This window comes from Euprymna scolopes, chromosome 44 (genome assembly GCF_053919585.1).
Source record: "Euprymna scolopes isolate OS-2025 chromosome 44, ASM5391958v1, whole genome shotgun sequence".
Taxonomy (NCBI): domain Eukaryota; kingdom Metazoa; phylum Mollusca; class Cephalopoda; order Sepiida; family Sepiolidae; genus Euprymna; species Euprymna scolopes.
The window spans coordinates 43,442,321-43,466,526 of NC_136525.1; the positions used below are offsets into that span (position 1 = coordinate 43,442,321).

Sequence of the window (24,206 nt, forward strand, 5' to 3'; positions counted from 1 at the left end):
AATGGAAAATAATAAGACAAGCTACCACGTGCAGACATTTAGACGACCCATGTAAATTATGCCTCCATGAAAAATTTGCTATCCTGTACTTTAAAGAACCCCAAAATCTATTAAACTGTAGACGAGAAATAGCAAACAACTGTGTTCACAAAATAAAACTTACTCTAGGATACGATATAAAAAATAGCTTTAAATCTAACAATAACAATAGAAAACAAACAAATAAATAAATTAAATAAACATGAATATACATAAACAATCACACACACACACATATATATATATATATATATATATATATATGTGTGCATGTATGTGTGTAAACATATGTATATTTATATATATAAAAAAAGAAGAAGGAAAACGTCTACCTTAAACCACTAACATAGTTCTAAAACAGATCCTTTGTTCGATAAATGCATGCCCATTGGCTGATAAGAAGGGGCACGGTGGATACTAGAAAGCTGATTGGCTAACTAAAAATCCTCAACATATATAAAAACAAGAAACAACCACAGAAATCGCGCATAAGCCTGACGATTTCCTATAGTGGATGAAACGCAGAATATTCAGTGTAGCTTAATCGCCATATATATTTTATAAATTACTAACTAGCTCTACCTACGTATTGAGCACTTTTTAAGTAAATGCTTAAAGTTTACTCATAAATCTATACTTTCGTATATTAATTTTATGTGAGTAAACACATATATATATATATATATATATATATATACTAGCAGGGGTGCCCGGCGTTGCTCGGGTGTTTGGAGGTGTATGCTGTGCAAAAAAAGCAAAAAAACAAAAAAAATGGTTAATTTTTTAAAACTTTGACCCCTATTATGACCCCTTAAAATTTATTGTTTTGGGCTCAAATCACTTTATTTAGTTAGATCCATGTTCAAGGAACCTATATCTAAAATTGCAAGTGTCTAGACCCAAAATTGTCGGAGGAGTTTGGTAGAGTTCTTAAAGGTCAAATTGTTTAAATTTGACCCCTTAACAGCCAAATTTCTGGCTGACACCCGTCACATCGATTTTCCCAAATCTCAGTACTCGGTATTTCAAATTTCGAGTCTATAGACTAAAAATTGACAGAGTTATTGCGTAGGGAAATGTACACAGACAGACAGACACACAGACACACAGACAGACATTTAGACAGACAGACAGACAGACACGTTCACTTTTATAGATATATAGATATATGTAATATTAATACAGGGTGGAACGATACATTTTTCGCCCCAAAGCAAACACTACAGCTTTATTTTAAAACTTTGATTGAAAATATCAATTCAGGTAACTTTATTATGTTATAGAGCTGACATCTATTCAGTCTCAATCACCGCCTCGATATATGTTCAGAACTGAGAGCATGCCTTATTCAGAAGCGCCGGTTGGAGCTTGGCGAATACTCAGCGGATAGTGGTGATCAGGTTGGCTTTGGTGCTGTGGGAGGCATATGAACAAACGAAGTAATTTAGACGGTTCAGGTCGAGGGAGGATGGGGTCCAGTAAGAGGAGGGTATCTGAAGCAAAGCCTGTATCTCTTTGGACTTGTGGGCTGGTGCCAAGTCCCACTGCCACACACAGGGTCTGCCAGCGGCCACCTCATTGCACTAGGGGGTCACCACACTCTTCAGCACATCCAGTGGTGATGACTTTCAAGCCGACTTTGAAAATTAAACGTGGCATGATGTGGCCCTCACTTGAAACCAAAGATCATAACTGTGGCCGGAAACTTCGTTGAGTTGTGCTCTTAAGCATTGAACCGTCCGGATTTGCATTTTGAGGGTGCTGGCAATGGTCCTGTTTCATAACTGATATCGGTAGAGACCATGAGTTGTAAATCAGCGCATCTCCGATCTAGCTCGTTGAACATTGTGTAACTTTCAGACTATATTGCTTTTGGGATTTGTATCAACAACAGCCTGCAAAAATAAAACAGCCTGCAAAAATAAAAATAAAAATATAAATAAATAAAATAATTAAAAAATAAAAACCAGTTTTTATCAAACGGAAATAGAATCATGTTGTCTTTTCTAGGGCGAGAATTTTATCGTTTCATCCTGTATATATACATACATGTATATATATATATATATATATATATATATATATATATATATATACAAATGTACATATATATAAATATATATCAACATATATGTATAAATACATATGTACATATATATATAAATATATATGTACATATATATAGATGCACACATATATACATATATATAGATGCACACATATATATATATATATACATATGCACACATATATATATATATACATACATATGCACACATATATATATATATACATACATATATATATATATATATATATATATATATATTTTACACAGTGATCACCACTTATCAAGGCCCGGAAGCCACTCAGGGATAAGGGTTATTGCAAGTACATTACGTTAGTGTGGGGATTTGATGAAGTGTTTACTTAAGGAGGCGGTTTATTAGGAATTTCGATTTTAACACATCCAAGTTGTAGTCCGGTGGGAAGCAGGCAGACGGAACAGAGTTCCACAGGCGTGCAGTTCTAAGAAAGAAGCTTTGTTCATGGAATCCGCGTTTTGATTTAGGCACAGATATAGAGTGGGGGAAATCTTTCACAGTGGATTCAGCTAGACGGGTGTTCTTCATGAAAGATTGGCGAGGGGGGACCAGAGATTGGAGTTCAGACGAGCACCTGCCATGGGAATAACGATAAAACAAGAATAGGCTTGCAACGTCTCTTCTGTGGGAGAGAGGTTGCAGGGTAGAGAAAAGGGCATCCCCCACTAAGCCACGAAGTCTATTTTGTACTCTGTCAAGGCAGGATAGGCTGTTTTTAGCAGCTCCTGCCCAGATATGGCAACAGTATTCCATCCTTGGACGTACTTGGCTTTTATATAGATAGAGAATTGTATCAGTAATGAGATATCTTCTGGAGCGGTAGAAAGATCCCACCATCTTTCCAGCGACCTTGACAACAGACTTGATGTACGTGTTCCATTTCAGATCAGGAGTAAAGGTCAAACCCAGAAGCTTGTCAAAACACGTGGCCTCACCCAGACGAGAGCCATCCATCACAATTGATGCCATGCGCATATATATATACATATATATATGCACACACACACACACACACACACACATATATATATATATAATTTCTTCTCTTAGTACTAGTGAGGTTTATTTAGGTGTAAAGATTTATGCGAACATTTTTTCTGAACTGATGACGAACTCATAAATAAATAAACAAAAACAAAATTTTGACATCTTCTGACCATTTAGGTAAACAACCGAGGCATGCTTTGATAGAGTATGGCGTAAAGGTTTACTTCACAAGATCTCCAGCTACGGTATAACTGGAAATGTCTTCTCAATTATTAAATCATTTCTCTCTGATGGGTTCATAAGAGTAATGATTGATGGGCAGAAATCAAAAGCTCTTAGTATTAATGCTGGAGTCCCTCAGGCGTCCATCCTGGGCCCAACTCTCTTCCTGATCTATATTAATGATCTTCCAAATCACATCCTTACATCATTCGTAGACATCTATAATGATGATACTACCATCTATGGTAGCACATCTAAGACAATAAACGACCAAGTTCTCTCTGATTCTCTCTCCTCTGGTCTTGAGCACGTGGTACAATGGGGAAAGAGATGGCTTGTTACTTCTAATGCATCAAAAACCAAGCTTTTATCTTTACATCATCAACGCTCTGATCCCCATCTGGCATCAATTGAAATAAATGGCTCTCGTCTTGAGGAGGCCTCATGTTCTGAAAAGCTTCTGGGCTTGACCGTTACTCCTGATCTTAAATGGAACACTTACATTAAATCCGTTGCCAATGCCGATGGAAAAATGGTGGGATCTTTCTATCGATCCAGTAGATATCTCACTGCTGATGCAATTCTCTATCTATATAAGACCCAGGTTCGACCAAGGATGGAGTACTGTTGCCACATCTGGGCAGGAGCTGCTAGAAAGGACTTATCCTGCCTTGATAGAGTTCAAACTAGACTTCGTAGCCTTGTGGGGGATGTCCTTTTCTCTTCCCTGCAACCTCTTTCTCACAGAAGAGATGTTGCGAGTTTGTCTTTGCTTTATCGTTATTTTCATGGCAGGTGCTCGGCTGAGCTCCATTCTACGTCCCCCTGGCCAAACTTTCACAAGAAACACCCGTCTAGCAGAAAAGACTATCAACAATTTCCCCCACTCTTTATTTGTGCCTAAACCTAAGCGTAGATTCCATGAGCAAAGCTCCTTTATTAGAACTGCTACCTATGGAATTGTGTTCCGTTTTGCTGCTTTCCAGCTGACTACAATATGGTTATCTTCAAGTCTAATGTAAACAAGTTTTTGATGAGTCATTTCATATAAGTCAACAAGCTTACCTAATCTCCGTTACTAATGGTTACTATATTGTCCAATTTCTATTGTACACTCTTTAACCCTTATCCTCGAGTGGCCTCTTGGCCTTGATAAGTGGTGGTGCCTATGTAAAAAAAAAAAAATGCTGAACCACTAAGCTTGAGAATGTGACGACAACTTTATCTTTAAATAATTATCTTAACTCTAACCCAACAAGAGTTGGAAAAGTGAAATTTAAAAGCCCTAAAAGATGAGCACTCTGATCTGCAAAAAATGCCTGTGCCGCCCCGTCGACATTCTCAATATGGATTTTTCAAGCGATTAGCAATTTGAGACGTTCCGTTCTTTCTTCTTTTTAACCTTCACGGATTCAGATGTAAATTTATTAAGCCCTTTTAGTACAATATGGTTTTTGTCCACACACACACACACACACACACACACACACACATATATAAACAAAGTCACTTTGTGTGTGTATGTGTGAGTTCATTTCTCATAGGTTCCGAAACGGCTGAGCCTATCTTTAGCAAATTTCATACAAAAGTAATTTATATATCTGGCAGTGTTCTTAGATATGTATTGTCCAGAAATTCATCCGATAAGTATCGAAAATCAGAAAAAATCCGATCTTAAAAAGTCTTTATTTTCTTATAGATAAAAAGACGAATTTTCACACCTAACGATGCAACGTAAAATATTCCCCGGCAAAAATTATTCTTTCTATCTATAAGAAAAGAAAGACTTTAAGATCGTTTTTTTTTTTTTTCGATTTTCAATACGGCCAGCTGTCATATCGAATTAGTTCACCGACCGAAAAAAAAAAAAAAAACGAGAAAACGATTCAACTATTTCCATCTGGATGCATCTTGCTATGTTCTAGTGCAGGAGCATGCTCGGAGCTAACGGGTCATAAGGCCCAATGCAATTTTTAAAAAGAATTTTTATGAATAAGTACAATAAATGGCAGGGAAAGAAATTATAACCTTAAGTAACAAACTGATGACGTCATCAGTTAAAACTGAAATCATTATATACATAAACGCATATATATATATATATATATATATATATATATATATATATATATATATATAATATAATATAATATAATATAAAGCTGAACGTTTGTGTGTGTGTCTGGTCACGAATAGGCTCCTATATGGTTGACTACTATAGAAAACTGATCACGTATAAGGATAGAAGATGTATCGAGACACAGGAATGGGTATGTTTGATCTGGCATAATGATGATTTATTAAAATTGTGGGGTCTGCGTACGCGCCTGGTCCACGAAGTATGGAAATAAAAAAAAATTAAAATGAAAAAAAAACAAAAAAACGTTCACAAGTGTTTTTGATATAGATGTACATAAAAAATACTTTGATAAGTATGTTTTAAATTAAATAGGGATGACATAATAAAATTGTGGGGTCTGCGTTCGCGCCTCGCCTCCATAGAATGGAAATAGGCACAAACTTTCATAAAGACTTTTCATATCTATCTGCGTAAGTATACTTTGATAATTATGTTTCAGTTTGAAGAAATGTGGTATAATAAAATTATAGGGTGTTCGTTCGCGCCTGACCTCCATAGAATGGAAATATAAAGTTTAACAATGTTTTTAAATATAGATCCACAGAATATTGTGATAAGTGTTTCAGTGTAAACAGGTACCGTATAATAAATTATGGGGTTTATCTATTTTTACTTTCATCATATTTTGCTTTGGTTTTGATACCCCCAAATTCGAAGCTATCTCTTTACAACCCTTCCTTTTCATAACCTATCATACTTTCATAAATCGTTTTCTCTTTTTTTTTTCGGTCGGTGAAGTAATTCGATATGACAGACATATTAATGATTAGCTGGCCGTATCGAAAATCGAAAAAAAAAAAAAAAAGATCTTAAAAAGTCTGTCTTTTCTTATAGATAGAAAGAAGAATTTTTGCCGGGGAATATTTTACGTTACACCGTTAGATGTAAAAATTCTTCTTTTTATAAATCAGAGTCCATTTTCTGTAGGCTGTTTTTTAACTCAATCAACGACAGGTAGTTTTGCTAGCATATATATATATATATATATATATATATATATATATGTGTGTGTGTGTGTGTGTGTGTGTGTGTGTGCGCACGAGGACATGTATCTGCATGTGTGTGCATCTATGTAGGATTTTTTTTCATGCACTGTATTTATCTTAGTCATAAAAGAGCGTATATGGTTTGGAAATCTTTCCTTACAACAACAACAACAGTAGACCCAACATAAGTGAGAATTTGTTTGTGTTTGTGTGTGTGTGGGGGGTGTGAGGACACTTCTCAATCTATATACTCAATGAATTTTTTTTTCTACACATTTGAAGCCTAGTATATAGGGAAAACAGGTGGAAAATTTTAATTTTAATCTCCATATTTTTTTTTTTTAATTCAATTTTCACCCCAAACAAGGCACAGTGCCACTTTGAATCAGGGGGCTACTATCAGGGACTTAATTAGCGGGGTCATTATGAAGGGAGATGAGTAGAAAGATGTTTGTTCACATTACACTTGAACTTCTGCATATCAGTGCAGTTGGGAAAGCAGAATCCCGGAAGGGAGTTCCAAAGACCCGCAGTTCTGGGGAAGAAACCATTGGAGTAAAATGGCTCTCTACTGTAAAGGGATGAGACTTAGTAGCGTGTCGGGTTTGTCGGGGTTGGTTACGTCGGGGAGGTACAAGTGTTTGCAGTTCGTCAGAGCATTCACCATTAAAGTATTTGTAGAACAGGCAGAGGGATGCAACATCTCGTCGATGGGACAGAGGCTGAAGCCTAGATGACAGTTCAGGACCTATCAGGTTGGCGACTCTCTTTTGAACCCTGTCCAGGAGCGAGAGACAAGCAGCAGATGCACCAGCCCAGATGTGACAACAGTACTCAATACATGGGCGAATGGTGGCCTTATAGAGGTATAGGATATTGTCAGGCGTAAGTAGTTTTCTAGCACGGTAGAGGGAGCCAACCTTCTTTGCAGCAGCCTTGGCAATGCTCTCAATGTATCTATTCCAGTTCATATTCCCTGTAATCGTTAGGCCGAGGAGTTTAAAAGAATTACTTTCAGGCAATGTGTTCTTGGCCATTGCTATTGGTGGTAGAGAAGGTTTCTTGCAGTTATTGAAGGAAACAAGCTTAGTCTTAGCAGCATTGAATCTGACCAACCATATAGAAAAAAGGGCTGCTAAGGGGTCAAAATTGAAAAATTGGTACGTGGTGGTGGAGGGGGGGGTCATCGGATTTTTATCTGTTTGTCAACTGTTTCACGAATGTGCATGCGTGAACCGTTCACATGATAGGTTATTTACGTTAAGAATAAGTAGGTTTGAAAACACTTTTAAACAACGTGTCAAGTTGGCTTAATGGTTATCGTACCTGACTCGCTGTCTTTAGGTCTTGGTTTCGATCTCAGATTGAGTATTTTTTTTTACTTACAAGACTTAAAAAAAAAAACACATAATACTCGCATGCACATGTCTCTGTTTGTTTCTATTTTCTTAATGCATTTTTTTAGAGGAATTTAACGTTACGTTTAATACTTATGGTTTTAAAAAATAGCGTGTGCCGTTAAATGCAAATACACTTTTTAAAAAGTCGTAAATAAATAAATAAAAAAAATAATGACGCGTGGGTGGGGGGGGGCGACAGACTGAACTTTTCTCACAGTGAAAAGTCGAAAAAAAAAAGAAAACAAAATAATAATAATGGCGGGGAGGGAGGAGGGGCTGAAGGAGCCAACGTCAAATCGGCGCTGTATATCGGTTCTGGAAATGGGGGATGGATTTACTAGAATGTTGGATGTGAAACTGAACCCCCTTCCAAATCTTTAAATATCGATTTTCCCCCATTTTTTTATAATATGGTAGCTTAGTGTCCAATAATCAGTAGAAATAATTGAAAAAAAAAGACGAAAACGAAAAAAAAAATTGTAAGGGGGTGCTGATTGTTGATGTGCACCTACATATTTTTCAAAAATATTTTCTTTACCCAAGTTGTGCGTTTTTTTTTTTTTTAAACTATTTATTTACGAGTATTTTATTTGTATTTTTCATTCCAAGTTGGAAATGTTTTCAAATAACAACAAAAAAGCAAATATGTTTTTCTAACGTAAAAAAAACAAACAAAACTAACTACTTGATCAATTTACAAATTGAAATAAAATATTTGCTTTTTTACGAACTAACCCAGCAGTTTACCTCTTAAAAAGAAATCAAAATCTACTTTTTTTGGCTAATACGTTTCAACGGCCTTTAAAGAAGGAATTTTGTTTTTTAAATAATTAAAATTTAACATTTAAGCGTGGGGGATCACTTTCCTATAAAAATTCAACGTAAAATGAGACCCCACTTCTTGGCGACGCAGCAGGATATGTAATCGTTAGCGTTTTTTTTCATGTTTGATGGCGAGGGTGGGGGCAGAAAAGGGAAATGGCGTGGGAATAGTCTTATAAGTCCGAAACATTTTAAAAATACGTAGAAACACTTCAAAACGTGTGTGTGAGGGACTTTTCATTTTTAAAGATTTGTTTTGAAAAGGTCTCACCGTTAAATATTACTTAAGCAGCTAATTATTATTTCCTGATATTTTTAAGGCTGTTAACACACACATTCTCACTTATATATATATATATATACATATGTATATATATATATATATATATATATATATATATATATATATATACAGCCTTTACTAAAATTGTTAAATAGAAATAGACATAGCATTTGCATAAGCCGATTTCGCAAAAGTATTCAATTTTAAAACAGAATTTAACTACATAAGGATGAAAAGAGAAAACCTTAACTAAAATTTTGTAAATAGAAAACGGGGATCATCTGCTGCTTACCATGAAGCTGTTTCGGAGATTTCAAAACAGGACAGCTGTTTAATACGTGGCTCTCCAGTGGATAATACCACTTCCCCAATAAAAGAAAATGTAAAATAATACGGTTACTATTTTTACTAATATATGAAAATTTTTGTTGTTGTTGATATATATATATATATCGCTACGGTATTAGAGATAGAACTTATGTTAATAGAAATGATAGTGAATCAGCTATTTCATGCGAGAACCTTTTTTTTTTAGTAAAATTAAAGATATTATGATTAATCAAATTTCTGAGTCTTTCAATTATGTTAGAAAACTGCTTAATCAAAGAAAAAAAAAAAAGAAGTTTTCGAAGGAAATAGCACTGAAAATATTATTACAACCGGATACGATACATACGAAAGACTATCTCATTCAATGGTATGATTATATTCTGAATATAATCGACACTAAATTATATAAGCCACCTGTGAAAGGTATAAAAAAGAAACCTAGAAATGTTAATGCAGTTTTGTATGAAAATAAACGTTTTTTTTTCACACGGGGTCACCGCTTATCAAGGCCCGAAGGCGACTCAGGGATAAGGGTTATTGCGTGTACAGTAATCAATGAGATAGTATTGTAGTAATCATTAGTATTAGGAGTTTTGATAGAGTGTCTTACTTAAGGGGGCGGTTTGTCAGGAGCTGTTTTATGTTGGACTTGAAGACATCCAAGTTGTAGTCAGATGGGAAACAGACAAGCGGCAGAGAGTTCCACTGGCGGGCAGTTCTAAGAAAGAAGCTTTGCTCATGGAATCTACGTTTGGATTTAGGCACAGATAAAGAGTGGGGAAAATTATTGACAGTAGTTTCAGCCAGACGGGTGTTTCTCGTGAAAGATTGGTGAGAGGGAACGAGGGATTGGAGCTCAGACGAGCACCTGCCATGGAAATAACGATAGAACAAAGACAGGCTCGCAACGTCTCTTCTGTGGGAGAGAGGTTGCAGGGAAGAGAAAAGGCCCCCCCCCCCCCACTAAACCACGAAGTCTATTTTGTCAAGGCAGGATAGGTTGTTTTTAGCAGCTCCTGCCCAGATATGGCAGCAGTACTCCATCCTTGGACGTAATTGGCTTTTATACAGATAGAGAATTGCATCAGTAGTGAGATATCTTCTGGGGCAGTAGAAGGATCCCACCTAAAATATTAAACAAAAAAAAACAACAACAAAAAAAAAACTATACAATTACTACCTAATGAGCTACAGACAAAAGATCAAAAACCAACAGTTACATATAAACTAGGGCCAACCATACGTAATAAGGTTTTCAATTATAAAAAAAAAAACTGTAGAACATATAAATATAAATAATAATATTATAAATATTCCAGAATGTAAATCCTCTCCTTTCTGTAATAATGAGATAAAACATGTAATTACAGGAGTTTAAATATAGTAAATAATCCTAAATTAAGAAAACTCCTTAGTAAAGGTCCAAATTTAGAGAGCCTAAATACCTAAATTACACTAAATTCGTTAAAGAAGTAACTAAAGCACTAGAAGGTTTTATTATGTCTATGGTAAAGAAATATAAATTAGCACAGTCTACGTTTGATGCATGGAAAAATAATATACTTGAATGCGTAAATGAAAAGATTAAACGTATAAAAAAATTTAAACACTCTAAAAAAATTAATCCTCTTCTAAAAAATTCAGAAATATTGGAGGAACTTAAAATACTTCAAGATAAGTTTGTAATAGTTCCTATTGATAAAGCGGCAAACAATATAGCTTTTATATGTAAAAAAATATTATATACAACGTTTATTGATAGAAGTAGGAATTATAGGTAACGTTTCAGATACCTATTAAGTAAGTAATATTAATTTAGATAGCAGTATTCTGAATAATAGTATTATTAGTGAAAAAGTAGGATTAAAGTTAGAAGGAAAAAACAAAAAAAAAACTTCCATGTATGTATTGGATACCTAAAATGCATAAAAATCCAGTTAGTGTTAGATTTATTGTAGGTTCCAAGACATGCACCACTAAACCTTTAAGTAAAGCTATATCTAAAATATTTAAATTAATTATAAATCAAATAAATAATTTCCACCAGAAAAGAAAATTCTATAGTAATATTAATCTATTTTGGGTGGTAAATAATTCACAACCAGTAATAGAGAAAATAGATAAAATAAACTGCAGAATAAAAGCAAAGTCTATAGCGACTTATGATTTTAGCACGCCATATACTATAGCTCCGCATGAAAAACTTATAAAAGAATTAAATGATAATGTGGATTTAGCTTTTGAAGGTGGCAAAGGTCAATATATAGACTTTTCAAACTCTAAAGCTTTCTGGTGTAAAAATAAAAATAGTAAAACTAGTGTTTCTAAAGGTATTTTAAAAATACTTAGAAGTCATCTTATTAAAGAATGTTATTTTCAAATAGGAAATAAAATTACTCCAAACGATAGGTATCCCAATGGGATTGGATTCTGCACCATTTTGGGCAAATCTGTATTTACATAGACTCGAGTATATATATATGTCATTACAAATAAATGATATATCTAAAACATAATTTTCATGGGTGTAGGAGATTTATAGATGACCTTATATGCATAAATGATAACGATGAATTCGAAAAAATAAATAAACATCTTATATATCCAAAGGAGTTAGAATGTAATTGTGATGACAACAGGCTACATTTCTGGATTTAGATATAAAAATTGAGGATGGGATTTTTCTTTATAAAATATTCGATCAAAGAAACTCTTCCTTCAAATAGTTCGTATGCTGCATAAAGATAGTACCTACCCTGTTTTTATGTTTTATGGAAGCATTATGTCAGAGTTTTTGAGAATAGCTGGCGTTACTTTAAAATTAATAGATTTTATACCCCCCCCCAGCTTGGTAATAAGGATGATAAAACCAGGTGGGGATAAAACTAAAATATTTAAACAGTTAAATAAAGCATTTGTTCGTTATCCTGATGCTTTTGAATCGTATAAAATTAACCAGAATATATTAATAAAAGAAACCCAAAACTATATTAGTAATGTATAAAATGTATTTATAAAAAAAAATTTTTTTTATGTATATATGTATAAATATTTTAAACCTTTATATATATTTAATTTTCAATAAATAAGAATGTAAATATACAAAATACTAATCATAGTGGGGGTGATAAGTAGTCAAATGGATTAATCCTAATCTTATAAATACAAGACTGATAAATTAAAAAATATATACATTTTGAATTTGGAAACAGATGAATCTCACAGGTAAGAAATTCAATTTTATAACATGAATGGGTTAGATGAATTAATTAAGAATAGGAAACTAGACCTGATATTTGTAACATGTCTTCTTCTTAATATTAAGGGAGGTGGTGTTTGATCAACACTGCTGGGGAGCCATGATGTAATATACTGTTTTGTTTTTAAATCCCCGAAACAGTATTTCATGGTAAACAACTGATGATCCCATGAATGTCATTGGTACTATAGTAAATTCGAGAGAACAAGTTGATACAGTTTATTAAATGACTTACTGACTAAATAGTTTTCTAACGAATGATACAAATGAAAATAATATTTTGTATAGTTTTAAAGGTTAAGAACTTCAAAGACTATATATATATATATATATTATATATATATATATATATAGAGAGAGAGAGAGAGTAATTTATTGTAGTTTTCCAGCATACAGTAACCCATACGATGAAGGCGTGTGATTTTGCTGTTAGCCGATTTACCTTGGTGGGGATATTCTGTGTAAGTGCTGGTAAAATAGGCACAAGGATGTTGCAACTTGAGGCGATAGGACAGAGACCATAGCTTAGCAGACATTGCGAAACCTATTAGGTTAGAAATTTCCTTTTTTTTTTTTTTTTTTTTTTTTTTTTTTTTTTTTGTACTGTGTCCAAGAGCATTGTCTGGTCATATGATGTGCAAGTTTGTTATTAATAAATTATACTTTAGAGCACATCTCAAAGAGAAAAAGAAATCCTTGATGACAACCGTGAACGGTAATCATTGACAATCCCCGAAGAGGATTAAGCCCTATCTTTTATAAAACATGGCGCCATTCAAATAACCTACTTTTCGTTTTTTTTTTGTCTTTCTTGTCTTCGTGTAAAAGATGGACGCGATCTCTTGGTGGGGATTTATCATGGCAAGATTTTGTGTACAAATACTAGAACTGTCCTACTTACTGGAATAATAATAATAATAATAATAATAATAATAATAAATAAATAAAAACAAGACATACACAAAAAACTTATTTACCAGCGTCGGAATTTCTTTCTTTTTTTCCGCCATTTTTTTTCGTCTTCAAAAATAAAAAATAAAATGAGTACATCCATTATTACTTATATCATTCCTTTTTAAAACGTAGTCACATGATTTGGACGTGTTGTTCTCGAGCAATTATTTAAACAGACCCCCCCCCCACACACACACACACATTTTCCCTATTCTTCTCTGATTCCGCGAAGGATGGAAGGGGTGCTATATGTATAAGAAAAGAACCAGAAACAAATATTAAAATATTTCTACTAAATCTGTGCTCTCGGCGATTTAAAAGTGTATTTTTTTTTCAAACTAGTCTAACAGACCACGAAAATACTACTGTAAGCTTATGTTTGACAAACTGACATGTTTTGTCAGTCTGTCAAACATAAGCTTAAAAACATGTCATTTCAAACTTAAGCTTGACAGTGACAAAAAAGCTATTTTAAACTTAAGCTTGACAGACCGGCGAAAAGGCAATTTCAAACTTAAGTCTGATAAATCAAAAAGTTTTCAGTTTGAGAGCTTAACGAAAATATTTAAAACTTAAGCCTGACAAACCTAAAAATTATATTTTAAACTTAATCTTAGCAGACTGACGAAACATAAGCCTGAAATCTGGATGCTTTCATATGCTGTTGTCAAAATTATATTTAAATTTCTTCAACTAGAGGAGCGTCTCGTGTGTAAAAAAAAAAAAAAAAAAAAAAAGAAAAAAAAAAGTTTTAACGTGTTAAGAACGTGGTTAAAATAAATGTACAATGGTTTTAAAGGTGTGATTTATAAGATGGAACGGAATTTACAGTTTTTTTTTTAAATCACACCTTTAAAAGCATTGTGTATTTATTTTAGCCACAGTTTTAACACGTTAAAAAAACGTATACATTTGATTTGCACACGAGACGCTTCACTAGTTCAAGAAATTTAAATATAATTTGAACTGAAGCATATAAAAGGATCCAGATTTTAAACGAAACAGTAATCAAAAACTGTCTAAAGACAACTGATGAAACTCAGTCGAAAGTACTTGCACCCCCCCAAAAAAAAAACAGATGGACGAAGAGGACTATGGAACTTTCGTGCACAGATTCGATCGAGAAATAAGAACGACAATTTGGAAAATTACTAAAAGCTTAAGCAAAAACACTCCGTGCTATTCAACAATACTTATAAAACATGCTGTCTAAACGCACACATACACACACAATCTATATATCTATAAAAGTGAACGTGTCTCTGTCTGTCTGTCTGTGTGTGTGTCTGTGTACATTTCCCCACGCAAAAACTGTCAATTTTTAGTCTACAGCCTCGAAATTTGATATACAAGGTACTGAGATTAGGGAAAATCGATATTATCGGTTTTCGGCCAGAAATTTGGCTGTTAAGGGGCCAAAGTTCAACGATTTGACCTTTGAGAACTCTACCAAACTACTCCGACAATTTGGGGTCTAAACACTTTGAAATTTTAGATATAGGTTCCTTGGACATGGATCTAACTTGATATGAGTCGAAAACAATAAATTTTAAGGGGTCATAATAGGGGTAAAAGTTAAAAAAATTGACGTTTTTTTTTTTTTTTTGCTCAGCATACACCTCCAAACACCCGGGTAACGCCGGGCCGCAATGCTAATATATATATATATATATATGACTTGGGTGCTATCAGCTAGAATCGAAGCCAAAGCATACAGCTCTCTAGCAACATTCCTTAGCCTCTGAGCCACGCCAATACTCACACATACATATATTTTTCTACCTAAGCAAAGAATGTCAATTTTTCTCCGGAGAGTATATGCACCGAAAAAGAAACAGCGTGTACAGAGTAATAATCGTTTGTTTCCGCATAACGAAACGGATCTGTAAAAAATGTACTGAAATTGTAATATACTAGAGGAAAAATAAATATTTGAATCTTTGAATGTACCTATACTGTTATTCTTTTTTGTGTTATATATATATTACTTAATTTACTCACTCACATAAAATTAATATACGAAAGTATAGATTTGTGCGTAAATTTTAAGTATTTACTTCAACAGTGCTCAATACGTAGGTAGAGCTAGTTAGTGATTTATAAAATACATATGGCGATTAAGCTACACTGAATATTCCGCGTTTCATCTTCAGGCTTATGCGCGAATTCTGTGGTTGTTTGTCGTTTTTATTTATTTTTTTTTAATAAAAAAACGACAAACAACCACAGAATTCGCGCATAAGCCTGGAGAGTCCTAGAGTGGATGAAACGCGGAATATTCAGTGTAGCTTAATCGCCATATATATTTTATAATATATATATATATATATATATATATATATATATATATATTGTGACGTAATCCTTAAATTGGATTATGTATTTAAATGAAAATTTAAAAATTAAATTTTAGGCCGACGAAAAATGTATCTTTTTTTTGTTTTTTATTTATATTTTGTTGCCGAGGCAAAATGAACACGAGAGAGAGAGTATAGAAGAAAGAGAGGTGAGAAAGATTTTCAGCGGGTGAATCAGCGAGTTGATCGGGTAACCCGGCCAGCGACACGCTTTCTGGCCCCGGTTAGTTACTACGTGAATAAAGGAAGAAAGAAAAAAAGGATAAGAAAAGTATGGAGAAGAGAGAGAGAGAGAGAGAGAAGAAAAAGGACATTTTGTACAGACACTGCAGCGAGCCGTCGTGCTGAGCGGACGTAAGAAAATTTCCATCTAATGACATAGAAAGGCGAACAAACCGATGTCGTCGAAACAGATAATATCGACCCCCCCAATCAACAGCAAAAGATGACGAGAAACGTGGCACACCAAAAATATACACGGCGAAGAATAACCGAAACAGTGGATGAATAATATATATATCGCATGCTACGAACGGTCGTCTGAAGCGAATAAAATGGTGGTTAAACTTCACGTAGAAAAGAAAAGAAAAAAAAGAAAAGTAAAGAATTTAAGTCCAATCTTTCTGCATACCTCTCTTGTATATTAAGCTGGTGAGTTCATTTTGCCATTGTTTTGTTTGAACTAACATGTTTTTTGTATCGATATTTTCTCGTCAGGATATTCAGATAGTAGATATCCCTTCCACACCCTCGTAATCTGTTTTTATTTTTACTTAATTTCATCCTCCCTAACATAGTTAAATGTTTATAATAAAGTTAACGTTAAAACGTTATCACTGGTGTCCGTGTTCGTTCTTTCTCCCATGCTGTTGTATTCGTCCTGGTGTCTCCTTTTATTTTTACCCTTGTCATATATGCGATAAATATTTGTTTTTCGTAAATTTCTTTTGGACTCCCTTTGTTTGCTTTTTATTTACCCCCTTTACGCATGTGTGACTAATATATATGTGTGTGTGTGTCAAGAATGAGAGTTCAATAGAAACGTTGTTTTAATTTGAATAAAATAAAATACGCATCAAGTGCGCTTGAAACCAATTCACAACGTAATATTAGGAAAATAAATATTGTTTGAAATTTATCACAAATATATTTCGGAGGTAGCCTCCATCTTCACTGTGTTTTGTTTCTGTTTTTTTTCTTTTCTTCTTCCTTGCCATGTTGTACATTTGGAGAAAGAAGTCTGTGTAGAGCCACAGGTTGTATTATATATATATATATATATATATATATATATATATATATATATATATATATAAATCTTGGTTCGTTCAAAGTTGATACAACCATATTTCTACATTACCAATTTATTTGAAATTTTCAGATAACCCATCTTTAGAGTCGAGTGCTGTTTCTATGTCATTAAAATAAATTAACATCGTCAATAATTAGAACATTAAATAAAATAAAAATATTTTTCGTAAGCCGTTAGTGCGAACCTGTTTTGTTGATAGAACTGAACTTCCGGTTCGATTAATTTCACACACCACGATTTGACGAAACTAATTAGATTTCATTTTCTGTTTACTCAACAAGTAAAAAAAAAAAAACAACATAATTCATTTGTTTATCTTCCAAATTTTTTAATTTAAACATTTTTTCTTTATTATATCAGGCAAAAAACAAGTTTGTCGCTTGCTTTTTGAGTCGAAGTCGTTTTTTTTTTGTTTTTTTTTGTTTTATTTTTCGATATAAGAAAATATGAACTTTTTTTATTAACACCATAAATTGTTTGGTAAAAGTACAGGGTTTTTTTCAAAGAAATTTTACGGATTGGTAACCTGCTTAAATAATATTTGGTGCTAATGCAGAGAGTGGTCCACGCTATATTTAAAATCGTATTTCCAAGTTTAATTAAAGTTTTATGGTTTTTTTTATTCAAGTGTAAGGTTACAGATTAGGTACAAAACACCCTCCCCATGTTAAGAATGGCTTTTTAAATAATAATGTAATTATTTCAGCACGGATCACTCTCTGCATGAGAACCGTACTTTCACCTAACAATTTAATAAACAAAACATGGTACTTATGCAGAGAAAGTACCGTGCTAAAATAACGTTATTTAGAAAGCCATTCTTAACATGGGGAGGGCGTTCTGTAACTATTCTATACTTTCACCTAACAATGTAATAAACAAAAGATGGTATTTATGCAGAGAAGGTACCGTGCTGAAATAATGCTATTAAGAAAGCCATTCTTAACATGGGAAAGGGATGGTGTTTTGTAACTATTTTATACTTTCACCTAACAATTTAATAAACAAAAGATAGTACTTATGCAAAGAAGGTACCGTGCTGAAATAATACCGTTATTTAGAAAGCCATTCTTAACATGGGGAGGGAGTTTTGCATCTATTCTATACTTTCACCTAACAATTTAATAAATAAAAATAGATAGTACGTATGCATAGAAAATACCGTGTTGAAATAATGTTATTTAGAAACACATTCTTAACATGGGGACGGTATTTTGTAACTATTCTGTCCTTTCACCTAACAATTTTAAAAACAAAACATGGTACTTATGCAGAGAAGCTACCCTGCTGAAATAATGACGTTATTAAGAAAGCCATTCTTAACATGGAAATAGGTGTTTTGTAACTATTCTGGACTTTCATCTAACGATTTAATAAACAAAAGTTAAACTTAAGCAGACCAGGAACAGTACTGATTGATTAACATTATTTAGAAAGCCATTCTTAACATGGGGAGGGAGGATGTTTTCTAACTATTCTGTACTTTCGGTGCTAATGCGGAGAGTGATCCGCGCTATTTTTTAAATCGTATTTCCACGTTTAATTAAAGTTTTATGATATTTTTTTTTTATTGAATTGTAAGGTTAAAGTACAGAATAGGTACAAAAAACCCTCCCCTCCCCATGTTAAGAATGTCTTTTTAAATAATAATGTTATTATTTCAGCACGGATCACTCTCTGCATGAATACCGATTAATGTTTTGTTCTTTGCTTTTTTTACCGTATTTTTTTATTTTTAAAGAAAACCTTTTTTAACAAAAATTGAAAGTACACGTTTCTTTTTTTCTTTTTTTTTTACAGAAGTTGTTTTTATATAAGAAAATATGAATGCTTTTTCTTTATTAAGAAATTGGGTACTCGTGCACTTATTGATCCGTGCTGAAATAATAACGTTATTATTTAAAAAGCTATTCTTAACGTAGGGAGAAGAGGGTGTTTTGTACCTAATCTGTACTTTTAACCTTACAATTGAATAAAAAAACGGTAAATTTTTAGATTAGGTCCACCTCCACAATTTTCTTTTAAATGACGACTTTTGTAGGCTTTCGACTATGCTGAATACGGAAATCGCATTGAAATTTTGCAGAAATACGTAGTTATCGAGATATAGAAAATTGTATAATGCATTGTAATCTCTGGTGGCCATATTTTTTACACGCTTGCACGCGTCATAAACAAATCTACGCGCGTAACAAAGATGGCCGCCAAAGAATACAATGCATAAAACAACTATTTATATCTCAATAACTACTTATTTCTGCAAAATTTCAATGCGATTTCCGTATTCAGCATAGTCGTCATTTAAAAGAAAATTGTGGAGATGGACCTAATCTAAAAAAATACCAAAAAAACAAAACTTTAATTAAACTTGGAAATACGATTAAAAAAAAAATAGCGCGGATCAGTAAGTGCATTAGGTACTCATGTAGAGAGTGATCCGTGCTGAAATAATCACGTTATTATTTAAAAAGTCATTCTTAACATGGGGAGGGGAGGGTGTTTTGTATCTATTCTGTACTTTAACCTTACCATTGAATTTAAGACATATCATAAAACTTTAATTAAACTTGGAAATACGATTTAAAAAATAGTGCGGATCAGTAAGTTCATTAGCACCAGAAATTGTTAGGTGAAATACAGAAAAGTTTCTACCAAGAAAACCATTATTTATTTATTTTTTTTGCTATTCTTACCAAGGGAAGGGGATGGTGTTATGTCACTATTCTGTGCTTCCAACTAACAATTTATTAAAAAACAAAAGGTAAATTTTCACATTAGGTCCACCTCCACAATTTTTAACATGGGTAGGTTGGGGGTGTTTATTCTGAAAGCCGTTCTTAATATGGGGAGAATGGTGGTATTTATTCCAAAAGCCGTTTTTAAAAGACGAAAGACAGGTAAAAGGTTAAAACACATGGTTAGGCATGGGTGGTGTTTATTCCGAAAGCCGTTCTTAATATGGGGAGGTTGGGAGTGTTTATTCATGGACGTCAGTGAATTATAGTGCATAGTACAGGTCTTTATATCTCGAAAACTAATTGCCTCTGAAAATTTTAAATGAGATTTTCTTATTCAGCATAGTCGAAAGTTGTGAAGGTGGACCTAATGTAAAAAAAAAAAATACCCTCCCCCCAAAAAGATATTGTGAAATTTAAATTTAAGCGCGGTACTAAAAATAAAATTAGACAGAAAAATACACCTTTGGGTTTGTACTTGCACAAAGACTTGAAAAAGTTGTCAACAAAAACAAATATATAACAAGTAAATATTTTCAAAGGCAAGATAAGTTACTTTTCTACCTAATTGGATAATTTTTAGTGTTTTTATTGGGTTTGTACTACTGTACATATAGATTCGAAAACGTTGTCAAAAAATAAATGTATAACAAATATTATCAAAGGCAAGATATGTTACTTTATTACCAAAATGGATAATTTTTTTTTTTTAATGTAAAATGTTTATTCGGCGCGAAAAACACAGCGTTTACTGCTATATTTGAAAATTACAAATGGCGGCAGACTGTATTAAACATATTAGGTTTGGGAAAATTAGTTAAAACTAAAAAAAACTATACAAAATACTGTTAAAAACCACCGAATACATGTCTGCCTATGTTACGGTAACATATATTGAGTGAGTTCCTGACAGTATTTTGTATAGTTTTTTAGTTTTAACTCATTTTCCCAAACTTAACATGTTCAACACAGTCTGCCGCCATTTGTATTTTTCAAATCTACAGATAAACACTACATGTTTTCGAACCGATTAAACATTTTAAACTAAATAAAAACACTAAAATCTTATCCAGTTAGGTAGAAAAGTAACTGATCTTGCCTTTGATAACATTTATTTGTTATATTTATTTTTCAACAACTTTTTCGTTTCTGTGTTTAATAATACAAACCCGTTTTATTTACTATAACGTTTAATCGGCTCGAAAAACAGTGTTTATCAGTGTATTTGAAAAATACAAACGGTGACGGACACTGTTGATGGTGTTAAGTTTGAGAAAATGATTTAAAACTAAAAAACTATACAAAATACTATCAGAAACCCACCGAATATGTCAGCCTATGTAACAATAACATATAATCAGTAGGTGTCTGACACTGTTTTGTATAGTTTTTAACTGATTTTCCCAAACTTAACGTATTCAAAAGAGTCCGCGACCATTCGTCTTTTTCAAATACATAGATAAACACTGAGTTTTTTAGCCGATTAAACATTTTACATTAAATAAAAACACTAAAAAATTATCCAGTTAGATAGAAGCGTAATTTACCTTACCTTAGCTTTCATTTATTCGTTTTTGGACAACTTTTTCAAATCTGTGTATAGCCCCCCCCCCCTTACCCAAATATTAATTAAAAACTCACATTTTTGAATGCAATAAAAAAGAAAACTATTTAGCGTTTCAACGTTTTAGCAACTTTCGGCTTAATCCACTGAATGTTGGTCGATCCCAAGCCATGATTGACGGTAACTCCCGACGATCCGGATCCAATTCTGAAAGAGTACCATTTTTTTTTCATTTTCGCCTTTTTTTTTTTACTTTTTGGAGTGGATTGCTGTACTAAGAATATAAGAAACATGCATTTTCTCTTTTTATTAGAATTTTCCATTACACCAAATTAAGCCACAACAACGCGTGGCAGGGTACAGCTAGCATGTGTATATATATATATATATATATATATAAGCACAACAAAAACTCACTTGTTTAAGTTTCAATCGAGGTTAAGGATTAAGAAATAAATGAGATGGAAATATGGCAGAGGACAAGTAGAGAGAAAAACAAGAAAAGTATCAGATAGAAACTACATTAAGTCCTAAATGGTTTTCTCTTTGTTTGCAAAGAGGTTACAAGGACTTAATATAGATAGTTTCTAAAATTTTCAAATGTCAGCGAGCGTGTGACCAGCTCAAAACGGAGAACCAGTCACCACTAAAGTTTAAGGTACAAACACGGCTATTTATGAAGTGCTTCACAGATATTATGCAAAACATCTGAAGGTGCAGAATTCGCAAATAGAATCTTGGATGGGACATGATCTTAGATCTTGAAACCAATCAGCTATATTTTTCATTTATTTTTTAATTCATCATGATTAATTAATGATTCGGTCTATATATATATATATATATATATATATATATATATATATATCCGTTCACATACATTTTTATGATAAAGCTAGAACTCAGAATTAGATGGAATCGAGCAATCGCACGGACAACGCCAGACCCAAAGTGAGTTTCGATGTACTGCATCTCATCAGTGACGTGCTTCGACATAGGCGCGAACGTATGAAGTGTGCAATACTAACGATCTAACTATATGGGCCACGGCGAAATCTATTGGCTATGCCTCGATTTTAATTTTTATATTTTATCTAGTTCTACATTCTACTGTGACAAGTCATGCGTCCCATATGACTAAGCGGAGCACGTCACTGATGAGATGCAGTACATCGAAAACCACGTTGGGTCTGGCGTTGTTCGTTGTCGATGAAATTGCTCGATTCCATCTAATTCTGAGTTCTAGCTTTATCATAAAAAGTGTATGTGAACGGGTATTTATATGTGTGTGTGTGTGTGTGTGTGTGTGTGTGTGTGTGTGTGTGTGTGTGTGTGTGTGTGTGTGTGTGTGTGTAAGCACAACAAACGTCGTTCGTTTAAGTTTCAATCCTTTTATGATATTCACTATTCCACTGATAATTCATCTCGTTAGTCCTTATGCTCAAATGGCTTTTAGCCCAGATAAATGTTGACTTGTAGTTAAAAATATTTGTCGTTCTCTTGAATATTCAACTACTGACAATCTCATTCATCATTTCCAATTCTCTTATAGCATTGTTCATTATTCAACAGACAATGAACCCATTTCAGTAACCCTCATTCTCAAGTGTCGTGTAGCCTTTATAAGTTGTGACTTTATAATAAAAAACATATATAAAAAAGGAAATCACAACTCTGCCTTAAGAGTGGACCTGGGAATAATTAAACATTGCACACGTGTTAACAGGTAGACACCGTCTCAAGGAAACAAAGATACCATCGAAAAGAAACCAAGACACCCTCACAAATGAACCGAGACAAGGAAAGAATTCGACTCTCTTTTTTTTTTTCCAGTGAAAACAGACTTTTATTTACAGGTACTTTCCAGAATAACATCTCGTCTATTGTCCAAAAAACGTGCTTAACAAGACTCCGTTGTACCGAACACATGGTACCCCGTCCCTGTCCATCCATGTTTAGGATGCGTCTTTTCCTGTCGTTCTCGGTCCTTTATATTTTTCTTTCCTTCTTCCTCGCTGTTACGTCACCTTGCACACGGCTCGATATTTGCATACGTTGGCTGTTGCTGCTGCTATCGCCATACATGCGTCCATGCTCTACTATAAATAATAGTTACTTCTCAAATTGGCATAGATTTAATGGAAGATTTTACTTACTGATACAAATAGCTGCTAGAATCTTGACTACTCCCGCTGGTGGTTCGCAGTCAGGGTACAGGGGCTGAACCATGTAATAACCGAAGGTTAGTGCCATGATCGCCTGTGCAGTTGGACGAATGACAATGAGATTCACCTGAAACAACGTAAAAATAATTTATTAATTTGCGTAATAAAAGCCAGGTTGTTGGGAAAGGTTGTGCTAATTATAATAATGATGTCAACTCGTAGAAGTTATTGCAATTACACTAATAATATACGGCATAATCACGCTGACACTCCGGTTCCTGTTAGATCACTGAAGTTAAGCAACATTGAGCCTGGTCAATACTAAAATGGGTGACTATTTGGGAATTCCAGGTGCTGTATGTGCTTTCGACATTGTCCTGGACCCTTGTCTCACAATTACATGCTACCCTTACAGGAGGCATCCATTGTCTCTTGAGACTGAACGAAGCATCGATCGATTGAATAATATGCACTAGCTAATATCGGCACTAGGTAACTCTCCCACTTGAATATCTTACAAAAAAGGAACCAATCGATTTTTATGAT

At 33.6% G+C, this 24,206-nt stretch overlaps 1 protein-coding gene across 1 annotated transcript in view; it reads right to left on the minus strand.

Moving 5' to 3' along the window:
* LOC145268822 (Y+L amino acid transporter 2-like) overlaps positions 1–24,206 on the minus strand; it is a 167,713-nt gene that overhangs the window by 65,449 nt on the left and 78,058 nt on the right. Inside the window, exon 3 of the mRNA XM_080124463.1 lies at positions 23,652–23,787. Coding sequence (XP_079980589.1) covers positions 23,652–23,787 — 136 coding nt within the window. The remainder of the gene's footprint in view (positions 1–23,651; positions 23,788–24,206) is intronic.